Source organism: Tympanuchus pallidicinctus, unplaced genomic scaffold, assembly GCF_026119805.1.
Source record: "Tympanuchus pallidicinctus isolate F22 unplaced genomic scaffold, pur_lepc_1.0 scaffold22, whole genome shotgun sequence".
Taxonomy (NCBI): Eukaryota; Metazoa; Chordata; class Aves; order Galliformes; family Phasianidae; genus Tympanuchus; species Tympanuchus pallidicinctus.
Window position 1 is genome coordinate 14,858,979 of NW_026294739.1, and position 12,082 is coordinate 14,871,060.

General features: G+C 59.9%; 1 protein-coding gene across 1 annotated transcript; it reads right to left on the minus strand.

Annotated features, from left to right (window-relative positions):
- Window positions 1–2,889: 2,889 nt before the first annotated feature.
- SLC12A9 (solute carrier family 12 member 9) lies at window positions 2,890–11,813 on the minus strand. Its single transcript, XM_052686884.1, has 13 exons — window positions 11,523–11,813; window positions 9,667–9,801; window positions 9,406–9,543; window positions 8,964–9,263; window positions 8,612–8,719; window positions 8,412–8,523; window positions 8,173–8,330; window positions 7,677–7,759; window positions 7,434–7,558; window positions 5,852–6,044; window positions 5,516–5,690; window positions 4,589–4,735; window positions 2,890–4,087 (listed from the first exon to the last, which is right to left on the minus strand). The coding sequence occupies exons 1-13, from the start codon at window positions 11,707–11,709 to the stop codon at window positions 3,255–3,257; spliced, it is 2,694 nt and encodes an 897-aa protein (XP_052542844.1). The 5' UTR covers window positions 11,710–11,813; the 3' UTR covers window positions 2,890–3,254.
- Window positions 11,814–12,082: the final 269 nt, after the last annotated feature.

Sequence of the window (12,082 nt, forward strand, 5' to 3'; positions counted from 1 at the left end):
CATGGGGTACCCACAGCCCACACACCCACCCCAGCCTTAAGAACGGTAGCAGTGGCCCTGTGCCATGCACCCTGATTTGGCCCAACCTGGTGGGACTGGGGGTCCTGCAGCCCCCAGCTCTGACTCCCCCTCCCCACCAGCCCCACGGGCCACCCCGCCAGCATCCTCATTTTCCCTGAGATTAGCTGCGGCGCGGGAGCCCCTGCGCACCGCCAGCAGGTGACAAATAAGATTTTTCCACTCTCCCGAGCACCCGGCATGGGTCTGTCATTGAAAATGCAAAGCAGCACAGTGCCAACATCCATCGCTCACCCTCCCCTCCGCCCGTCCCTCAGGGCCCACATGGCTGAAGACATCGCCCGCTGCCGCTGGGACCCCAAAATGCCATTCGCTCCCAGCTGGGTGTGAGCGTGTGCCCTCATGACTGGTGCAGAAAGATCCTTGAGAGGTCTTAGGAAGGGGATTGTTTGGCTGTGTCAAGCCAGGTGGGTGCTGAGCCCTTTGGGTGGGAGAGTGACAAGGGGGGGGGGCTGCTGGGGGTCTCTGTCAGCTGGGTCGTTGCACCCTGACAGTGGTGCCAGGCTCTCACAAGTGATAGCAGCATGAGGGTTTGCCCCCCATAGGAAGCGTGTGGCCCTCAGGGCGAGCACTGCCCAACCTATCCCAAGTGACCCCCATCCCAGTTCTGAGTGGAGGAACTCAGTGGACCCTCACCCCAGAGCTGAGCACATCTACCCAACACTAGTTACCCAAACCCCTCCATCCCAAAAACCTGTTTCCCTCCCCCAGACCCTTCCGTCCCCTCCAGGCCCAGCCCTGGGCCCTATTATCCCACACCTCCCAGGTTGAACAAAGCCCCGCAGCCCCATCCCTGCGTCCCCCCCTCCGCTATTGTTACAGGGTTGCCTCTGCCTCTGTTTGTGAAATTAATTCGGAGGTGGAGAGGGAGAATTATGTAAAGTGTGGTTATTCTGGAGCGGCGGGGGAAGCGCGGCTGATGGCAAAGTGCCTTTTTGTGTGTTTAATATGCATTTTTTTTTCCAGCGGTGCATTTTCAGGCGGGTAATTTGCTGTCTTTTCAGACCCCGATCAGTATCATTTCTCCGGCAATGACAGCTTTTATTTGCTCTGAAATGAATGCTGCGAAATTTCCAAGAAATAGCCGAGGCCCCATTGCCTGCCCACCCCCGCGGGCACCCCGCAGCCACGGCCCCATCCAGCGCCAGCACTGTGCACACGCGTGTGCACAGCCCATGTGTGTGCTCACACATCTACGTGCACACCGATGCACATGCCTTTAACGTCACACCTAGCCCTCCCATAGCTGCAGACAAGGCTCCCTTTGTGCTCTGGGGGGGAGGGTCCTGATAAGGGTCCCTCCGTGCACCCCCCTCACTCGACACAGCCCAGCTATTGGAGAAACTGAGGCACGGATGGGTGCTTTCACCCCAATCCTTGCCCTGGTGCTGCTGAGTGCCCCCCACCCCAATGCTTGGCACTGTCCCACTGGCCCATTCAGCACCTGAGGAGCACCCAGGGTAAGCCAAGGGCTGGAGGTGCCAAGAGCAGAGACAGAGGGCGCTGGGACTGGGAACAGCCCTGGGCACCAGGAATATGGGCAGCTGTGGGGGTGCAGAGGATGCGTGCAGGAGGAGGGAGGAAAGGATGCTGTTTGTGTAGGTGTGCATCTAGTGGGCGTTGTGCTGGCTTTGCAGCAAGCTGTGCATGTGTGTGCAGGTCTTGGAGTGTGCGTGTGGGACTGCATCAGCACCCCGGCCACATCCTGGTGCATGTGCAAGGTGTGCAGGGTCACACGTGGCCATACGATGCGCTCACGTGTCATGCTGGATATAGGGCTGCATGCTCCCAGCACGCGTGCACCGTCCCACATGTGATGAACGGTGTTATGGTGTTGTGTGGGTAAGGCATAAACCCCAATCGCTGCATCCTAATACAAAGCCCACTGGGGGTCCCCACCTCCCTGGTGCCAGGGCCTGGCATGGCCAAGGTTAACTCTGCCAGAGCCCGGCGGCGTGGCACGGTGAAGCTTTAATTTAATGAAGTGTGAGGCTTTTTTATTGGCTTTTAATTACGTGGTGATAATTAACATTATAGGCTGCCGGGTCCCGCTGGTGCCCGGCTGCCCTATGCCAGCTCCTGACTGTAAATAAATGCAGTGGGCAGTCGGAGCCGTGTGGTGCCCACGCTGAGGGACCAACCTCCCATCCCCAGCAGCAGAGCCAGCCCTAAGTCCTTCTGGGAGGGAGGGAGGGAGGCACAACCCCCTGCAAGAAGTGGGGAGCAAGACTGCCCCCTTCTATCGCCCCAGAAAGCACCCAGCTATCTGGCCCTCTGGCTGAGCACAGCTGCCTAATAGCACCTTGGTGGTGATGGGAGTGGGAGGCAGAGGCTGTGCTGTTAACCCCCCGCGCTCCCCCCCACCCCCACAGCCCCTAGCCCTAAGCAGCCTCCACACCCATTGGGGCTAATAGGAAGCAATTCATCAGGCAGCACCCAGGCACGCTGCCCACCTGCCAGGCACCCAATAGATTTATCGCCATCACCCAGGCAATTTCCTGCCCTCCCCCAGTCAATACAGTTGGGTAAGGGGATGGAAGGGGGAGGATCATGGGGAGCTGGGTGTCAGGGCAATGCCACTCTGCCACTGCTCCCTACAGGCATGGGGCTACAATGCCCCACCCGGGCAACCCTTCATTTCCCCCTCTCTGGGGGCAGCAGGACCCTCACCCCACAGGGTCACACATCCACGAAGGGCTGCCTCCTCCTTCCCCAGCCTGAAGCAGGGAACTCAGCCGCACGGGCTCCCATCCCCCACCCCCTTCCCACTTAATTTTCCCTAATGAAAGGCACGGAGGATGGCAGGGAGTGGGGGCACCAAGGTCGAGGCTGCCTTTAATCAATCCCCACTCCTGGCTGGGTGCCCAGAGGAGCCTGTGGAGGAGAGCATGGGGGAGAGGGCTGCAGGCAAAGGGCTCCCAGTAGCAAAACGGGACTGTCCTGAGGACCGCAGAGAAAAGGCACAGTGAATGCATTAAGTGCCCGGATCCTGCCAGGGCAGCTTTAAATGCTGTGCCTCCCCCCCAAAACCAAAACCCCCTACTCTCCTTCCAGCACAGCCCCTAGAACAAGGCCTGCAAATGGAAATCACGGCAGGGGCCAGCTCCCCCTAAGCCGTACCCAGCCCAGAGCTGTAAGGCACTGACTGCAGGAGGGTTGGGGACACGGGGACAATCCTACAGCTGGGTGCTGGTGACAGCGCTCACCCCGTGCACCAGCACAGTAGGGCCAAGGTCGCGGGTGAGCAGCTCCAGCTGCCGCAGGTACAGCGGGTACAGCCCAGTGTCAGCCGGGGGCCGTGGCAGATAGAGGAAGCGGACAGCAGGCGCCGGGCCCTGCTCCAGCACCATCTTGTTGGCGGCACAGACGTATTCATCCGACACTTGGGTGGTGTTGGGGGGGAAGTTCACCGCCGCCTCTTCCTGCTCAGCGGGCGCCGGGCCACCTGGGGGTCCCCGTGGAGCCTGCCAGTGCAGGCGGACCACCCCATCCCACGGCACCAGCTGGATCTGGGCCTGGATGCGCAGGTCCTTGAGGAGCTGGCGCAGCTTGTCCTCCTGCGCGTGGGGCATGGCGCCCGCCTCCACACACAGGAAGAGGCGCAGGCGGGCCCGGCGCCAGGCCCGCGCCATGTTGAGCACGCAGGCCATCTGCAGCAGGAAGAGGCTGCATGTGTCGGCGTAGCGGGCGCTGTCGGGCCGCAGCAGGTTGACGGGCCAAACGTGGATGGAAGGCGGAGGGCTGGCGGCCCGGCGCAGCTCCCACACCTTGTCCAGGCTCTCCAGGTGTCGGACCAGCAGGACGTTGCGGAGCATCTTCAGGGCGTCAGCCACGATGCCGACATACTCGCGTGGAGACAGCAGCTTGGGGGCGGCGGCGGCCCGCAGCGGGGGGAAGCCCAAGGGCAGCTCCTCACGGGTGCTGGTGAAGGCAGGGTGCTGGGCCAGGCTGTCCTGCGGTGCCGCGTCATCATAGAAGCCCAGCACCAGCGTGTTGGGGCGCATGCCGCCTGAGGAAAGACCACAAAGGTGTGGGGTAGGAGCGAAGGATAGGACCCTACCGGCCACTCAGGTAGCCCAAGCCCCAGCTAGGCTTTGACATTGCTCATCCAGGTACCACCAAGACCCACCATAGCCCACAGCAGTTACTTTGGTACTGCCCATCCAGATGCCTTCAAACCCCGCAGTGTGACCCATCCTAGATGCCTCCAAGACTCAGTTTGGCTTTGGTATTGCCCATCCAAGTGCCTCCAAACCCTTCAGTATGACCCAGCATAGATATCTCTATGACCCAACCTAACTTTGCCATTGCCAAGTGCGTTAAAAACACCTGGTGTGGACATCACCCACCTATGTCTGCAAGTCCCAGCTTGGCTTTTGCACTGCACGCACAAAGGTGCCTCCAAGCTCCAACCTGGCTTTGGGGGAGTGTCTCCACAGCCCTCAGCACCGCTCACTCTGCAGAGAAGGCAGGGTGAACTCCCATCAGTGCCCAGCCCAGTGACACTCACCAAGGCCAGAGGTGAAGAGGAGCTGCCGGACGCCGTGCCGCACCGAGGGCGCGAGGGTGAGGCTGATGAAGGCCTTGACATTGAGCTTGTCCACCAAGCTCAGCCACGAGTCCTGCTGGGGCTGCAGTGGGTCTGAGGGCAGTGTGTCTGGGTGGGAGGACAAGGACAGCATGAGTTACGGGGTTCCCTGTGCTGGGGGTCTGTCTGATGTCTTCACAGCTCCCCAGCACGGCACTGAGCACTCCTAGCACCATCTTCCCCCTGAGCAGCCCCATTACCTCAGCACACATGAGCATAAGGAAGGCATAAGCAGGTGCTTCCATCCAGAGATATGAAATTATACATAAATATATAAAAAATACTTAGCCCCATCCCCCTCCCCAATTTCAGGCCATTAGTCACCACGGCAACAGTGACAGGAGCGGGGAGGGGGGGAGCAGAGCTCAAGCATCCGCTGGGGGTGGGGATGGCCATGGCAGGGTGAGCACGTGTGTGAAGGAGCACATGTGCAAATGAACGTGGAAACACATCTGAACGATGTGGATGGACACAGGAACACAGGTGTGCAAGGCTGTGCCAAGAGTGCACAAAATGCCCACACTTGCTGGGTGTGCATAAGACCAGTGGAGTTGGGGTGGCATATACCATGGTTGCGTGCCTGTACCAACATGCAGGAGCTCCACGTAGATGTGCAAAGACGTGAGTAGGATACACGTGTGCACACAAATTATGGGACAGAGATAAGTCACCTACATCCCTTACATTACGCCAAGCTGTGGATATGTCCAAAATGCTGTTATCTCCCTCCCTGGATCCAACATGCCCAGCTGGGAGGTGGTGTCACCCCAGCCAAGGAGCAATGCTGAGGGCCACAGCATCACAGAAAGGGACAGAGGCCACCAGTGCTGGGACAGGGCAGATCCTCACCCAAGTCTTGTAGCTCCACGTGGCCCAGGACATAAAGGCCACTCTTTTTGAGGTCGTTGACAAAGTCAATGAGGCGGGCGCTGCCCCGCGGGTTCTGCACCATCAGCAGCATCTGCGGGCGCCAGAACTTGACGTGGTCCTTCCGCACATCCAGCATCAGCAGGTACTTCCGCACCTGGGGGGCAGGGAAGGAGGCAGCTAAGGATTCCTTCAATGTGCCATCCCACCGGGATGCCAGCCCTGAGGACACGCAGCTGGGACAGGACTGCCACAGGGATGCCAGCCCCAGGGACATCAGCTCTCCAGCCCACAATGGGTGAGAAGAACAGGACTCACCTGGTGGAATATGAGAGCCTGGCTGATATAGCCCCAGGTGCTGCTGGGTGAGAGGTAGTGGAGGGCAAGGAGGAGGATGAGGAGGAAGCCCAGGCTTGCAGAGGCTGACACGGGGCTGATGAGGAACATCATGACGCAGCAGCCAGCGATGCCCAGCAGGCACGTGTGCCAAGTAAAGTAGCGAAAGGTGGGCCTGGAGCAGGAAGAAAGGGACATCTAAATTAGCCAGTGTGGCTTATGGACTCCTTGCAGCAGGGGGGTCAGCCCAAATGAAGCTTGGCCTGTGGTTTTTGTGCCACTCGCTTCACGTCAGTCATGCAGACTGGCTATGGGCAACCTGCATCAGGCACAGGCAAGTTGGCATTACCTCTGTCCTTATCAGTGACACCATATAGTCCCTGGCACTCAGCTGTGCTCAGCTGACCCAGGAAAACCCCCAATGAGAGGCAACAGTTATGCACCAGGCTGTCAAGGGAATCGTGAACTAGTTATGCTGGGGACAACCACAGCCTACATCAGGGCTGAGCACAGAAATGGCAATTTCCATCCCCATCAGCCCCTTTCAAGGCTTGAGGGAAGGACAGCCTGGAAAATGGCACCCAGGAAAAGCCACTCCAGACAACTATCTCCCCCGTGACAGATTTGGTGACACAGAGAGGGACAGGGCACTCCTCTGTTGTAAGACATATACTTCACAAATGGAGGGGAGATGGCACCACACAGGGTACTGGGCAGACCCACACTGCCTGCCCCTGGCAAACAGGGATGACCTGAAGCGGCAGGGATGGCCTGAGGGTGGGCAGAGCTGGGGGGCACACAGCAGCACTAACAAATGAATACAGCACCCACTCATCTCAGCATAGGGAGGCGGAGGCGGGAAGGCGAGATGCTGTTATTTTCTCTAATTGTTGTTTTTGCTGAAAGGTAATTAAAATCCTTTTCCGCTGCGCTTGATGGGAGACCTCAATGGGGAGAGGGGGGAGCACTGAAGCGTGAGATAAGCAAGGGATCCTTTGCCACCCAGTTCCACAGCCTCCCCACAGGCACCAGTCCATGCCCGTCTGTGCCCCACATCCTCAGACACAGGGAGGGGGAACGTGGGCCGAGCTGGGGGGTGGCTGTACCCAACCCAAGTCCCCCAACTACCCTGCCTTGCTCCCCCCAGCTTAGGGCAGCCCCACACCCACCGCCCCACGCCGCAGCTGCCTGTCACACACTGTCCTTCCTGGAAGATCTTCTCCTCCCCCCTTAGACAGGATCCCCCATCCTCCCCCTTTCCTTGTTAGTTTAATTAGCGCTAATGGAAAGTGGACTCCATCACTGCTTGGCAAGCTGCCCGGGGGATGCCGGGCGGCACAGCCTATAAATTACCTCTGGAAAGCCTACAGAGAGGGGACCCAATGGTGCTGCATTTATCTGTGCCCGCTCAGTAGCACAGTGCCAGGGCAAGGGAATTGTCCCCTTCTGCTTCCTGAGTGGTCTCTGCCCTCCTAATGCTCAAGGTGGTCAGAGGATGGACAGATGGCAGATAGATGGACAGACAAGTGGGTGGACAGTCCATCCCAGAGCAGGCAGCAGATACCTGAAGTTGGGGGCCGATGCCCACTCCAGTGCCAGGCAGGCCAGGTTGACAGTGGCATAAACCAAAAGAAAGAAGGTAGTGACAACCCCTGCAATGGTGTTGAGCTTCCCAGAGAAGAGCACCAGCTGCAGGCAGAGCACACAGATCACAGCAAGTAAACAAATCAGGGAAGTCCCATAAAGGGACACACAACATGGGCACAAAGCCCAGTGACAGGGACAGGAGCATCACTAGCAAACTCACCTGCACCACCAGCCATGAGAGGATGACGGCCATGATGGGGTTCCCATTTGCAGATGTCTTCTTGGCAAGCGCCAGCGCCCGGCCTGCAGGCAGAACAGGCAGGTTGGACAGACACAAGGCAGGAGGCAGCCCAAAGGCCACCAACTAGTTTGGCAATGAGCCCTGCCTCCATCCTGAGTGCTGGGGTTGGGGCAAGTGCCAGGGCACAGGGGGGACTCAAGTGTTGGCATCCCTACAGGCAGACTGGCGTGCAGGCACATCCCTAATCTGGCAGAACTACAATATGCTCTATAGACCCCACATCATCTGCAGGGGCACTGCCAACCCCAGGTTGGAGTGGGTATTGCTGGGTAGAACAGAAAAGGAGCCTCAACACCCCAAGTCCACACAGATTCACAAAGCATCATCCCCCCAACCACAAGGGGAGTTCATTTTGTGGGAACAGCCCTGGCACCATTTGGGTTCAGGCTGATGCCAGCACACTCCAGGCACTCACCAAAGAGATCATCCCGTGCCAGAGCATAGAGGATGCGGGACGCCCCGATGAGGTTGCTCATGGCTGCAGAGAGCGTGGCAGCATAGATGCCCACCGTCACCAGAGGTGGGAAGATACTGATGTCACGCAGGAAGCCGTAATCTTTCTGCAGGAGGGTCCTGGAGAGGGACACACACACGGTGGCACTCACCTTGGCTCATGTCAACACCAATAACTCCAGAAAGGAACGGTGGCTGTACCTGTTGCAGGTGGCACACATGAGGAAAGCCAGCAGGTTGTAGACAAGGTAGGTGAAGAGCACAGCAGAGATGGTGCCCCGCGGGATGGAGTAGCTCGGGCGCTTCAGGTCCCCTGCAGGCAGAGCAGCAGTGTAACCAGCCTGTAGGTGCAGCGCTCCCTGCACCATCCAGCTCCATCCCAGTGCCACCCTGCTCCCTACCTGACATGTTGGAGCCTGCCATGATGCCGGTGCAGCCATTGAACATCACTGCGAAAACAGTGCTGAAACTCATCATCTGCCCCGTGGTGTAGTCCACTCCATACCCACCTGCAGGACACAGAGGCACAGGCTGTGACGGGCTGCTTGGGTTGGCACAGATCTGCCACGTGCCCTCTCCTTAACACCCCCGTCCCCAAAGGAGGACCACTATGGGACAAACCACCCCACGAGCCCACGAGCCCCCCATACCCTCCATTGAGCCCATGCTGATGCAGAGGCAGGTGCCACCCCTCCCCATCCCAGCAGGTATAAGGCCATGATGGGGACCATGGGAAGCCCTCAGTGTCCTCACCGCCCAGGTTTTCTCGCAGAGTGGCAAGTGAGAAGCCAGTGAAGCTGCCGTTCTCAGTCTCCGAGCTGTTGAGGTGCGGCATGCGGATGGGCACACCGAGGGGCCGCGTGGCGAAGAAGCTGACAAGGATGGTGCCCAGCACACCCGCCACGATGAGGAAGATGAGGAAGGTGGCTTTGGCATAGATGGAGGCACCCACCAGGCACACGACGAGACACAGGGCCAGCAGGATGGTGCCGTAGAGCAACTCATACCAATAGCTCTGGGGGAGGACGTGGATGCCTGAACCCACTTTCTGCCCTGGGCAGAGACACACGGGGATCAGTAGGGCTCAGTACAGGCACCAGGGGTTGGCCAAGCTATGCCAGGCACAGTGCTAGGCACAGTGCTAGGGCTGCTTGGGGAAGGGATGCCCGACATCCCCTGCTGTGGGGTAACTTACCTGGCGGGATCCCGAAGCTGTCCACCACCGCCTCCACCAGCCCCAGCACGTAGAGGGCACTGCCACACACGTTGGCCAGGAAAAACATGATCCCAATGCTGCCCCCAAACTCCGGGCCCAGGGCACGACTGATCATGTCTTGGTGGAGTCAAGGGAATCTGTCAGCAACCCAAACTAATGCCCATCACACCCACGGCCCCATTGTGGCACCCAGGTGCCACTGAGCACCCCCCAGGATTTCCTGCACATAGCAAAGGATACAATAGGCTCCTCCAGCATCCAGTGCACCGTTGGTGGCAATGGCACACACCGACAGCACCGTCATGCCAATGATGAAGTAGGCCACCGCAAACATGGCCAGAGCTTGGTACAAGCCAGCATGGCCCACCACGAACCCTGCCAAGGTCAACCTACAGTTAACTGGTCGTGAACAACCCCACAGAGCTGCCCTATCCCCATGCATGCCAGCCCAGCCACTGCCCCCAGCCTCAGGGCATCCTCCTGCTTTGTCCACAGAGCCACACACCCAGAGAGCAAACAAACAGGGAGGGAGGAGACAGCAGGGTGGCCCACTGCAAACCAGGAAGCAAAAGCAGCCCAGGGAGGGTGTCCCTGTCAGCCAGGCACCAAGCCCAGCTCCAGCAGCCCCTGGGGGTTCAGTGGGACACTTGGACTCCTGCAAGTCCCTGCCCAAGGCACGGTTAGGCTGCAGACAGTGAGAGGGACTGTGGGCAGGAAGGGGTTGCCCACAGCAGCAGTGGGAGATGCCCTATCTCAGCCACGAGATTGGCCACAGAGATGCCAAGGGGAGGGCTTGGGGAAGTGGGGGGAGCAGCAGGGAGCCCTCCTGGGATTTCTCCCTCCATTCCAGTATTAAAAGCTGGGGGTAGAGATAAGAGGTGACAAGAGAACAAAGTGGGTGCAGCCAGGAGGGGCTGGGGGTCTCCAGGTCATGGAGACACAGAGGTATGTTTGATTCGTGCAGGAAAGGGGGAGGGCAGCTGCCTGGACCCCCCCGAAGTGGGAGTTCCTCTTCCCGGCAGCTCCCCTCCCACCAACCCCAACTTCCCCTATGCCCTTCCCATAGGTAACACCACTCCTGTGAGGGTCTGGGCTCAATGTGGGGCTGGAAGTGCCTTAGAGGGCAAAGCTTGTGGGGTGGGAAAGGATGAGGGATGGGGCTGTGCCTCCCATCTCACAGCTGGGATATCCCATAGCCACAGGAAGTGGCTCAGGGCCCCCTCCAGGCCCCCTGGCACACAGCCAACTCCCGCCCAAGGCTTTTCCACGGGCAGAAAGCAAAAGAAGAAAAGCCTTCCCTGTTCCTGTTTGGGCCTCTGCCTGAGATGGACCAGGGCATCCCAACACCGGGGTACCTCCAAAGGGCTGCTGCCTGCCCCAGTTTGGGCCCAGCCTGCATGCCCCTCCAAGGTCCTCCACACTGCCCAGTACCAAGGTTATAGCTCAAACTGGGACCACACTGGGAGCCAATGTGTGTCTTCCCAACAGTGTGGGAGAGAGGTCCAATTCTGGGGCATGACAGATGGGTGCAGCCCTGGGAACACCATAGGGAACACAGAGGGCACTGGGGTGCAGCACTGAGGGATGCTCAGAGCAGTGGGATCCCGGTACTGTGGCGTGTGGGGACACAAAGGCATTGGGATCTGACTTACAGAAGGGATTTGGGGGGGCAGAGGGATCCTGTCCCAGGGACAGGGGCCTTCAGATTAGGGGTGCTGGGTTCCTGCCCTGAGGGTACCACTGGAGCCCTGAGACTGAAGGGGTGTGTGGTTGAGGAGCATAAAGCACTGGGACTCCAGACTGGGAGAGACCTAGATGGAGTACAGGAACTTCAGCTTGGGGTTGGAGGATGCAGAAGGTGCTGGGAGCCCCTAAACAGGAGGCCTGGCAGAGAGCACTGAGATTCCAGACTGGGATGCTCATGGGAGGGCACAGGGAAGACATAGGGAGCTAAGTGGGGAGCACAGGGCGGCACTGGGACCCAGACCAGGGGGGGCAAAGGGTCCGCAGCAGGGGGAGCTCGGGGTGGGCACTGAGGCTACAGAGAGGGGATGCCCAAGGAGGACCCGGGACCGGGGAGTCCAGGAGATACTCACCGAGGCGCAGGAAGAGGACGACGCTGAACATAGAAAGCAGCGTGGGCACCACGACGCCCAGGAACGTGGGCAGCTTGCGGGGGGTGGCGGCGGCGGCGGCCCGGCCACGTTCCCGACCCCGCTCGTCTTCGCCGGAACCGCCGCACAGGCGGTAGGTGAGCAGCGCGCTGCGCTCCGAGCTCGCCATGGCCCCTAGCCTAACCCGGCCCGGCTGCACCAGGCCCGCAGCGGACCCAAACGCGCCCGCTCCCCGGCCCGGGCCGCGCCGCCCCGCCCGCCGCCCCTGCACCGACCCCCGCGCCCCGCCCGCCGCCCCGCCCTCTTCCTGGCCACGCCCCCTTGTTGACCACGCCCACCGAGCTCCCATTAAACCACGCCCCTGTGCATCCCATCACTGGCCACGCCCCCCCTGACGTGACCACGCCCCCATTCCGCGCCAGGCTTTTGCTGCTGGCTTTGCCCCAGTCCCGAAGGCGACCCTCCAGCCCCAAATACCCCCCTTTAGACCCGCAGTCACCCCGCAGCTGCCCCCCTCCAGCCCCCGGACTACACACCCTGGA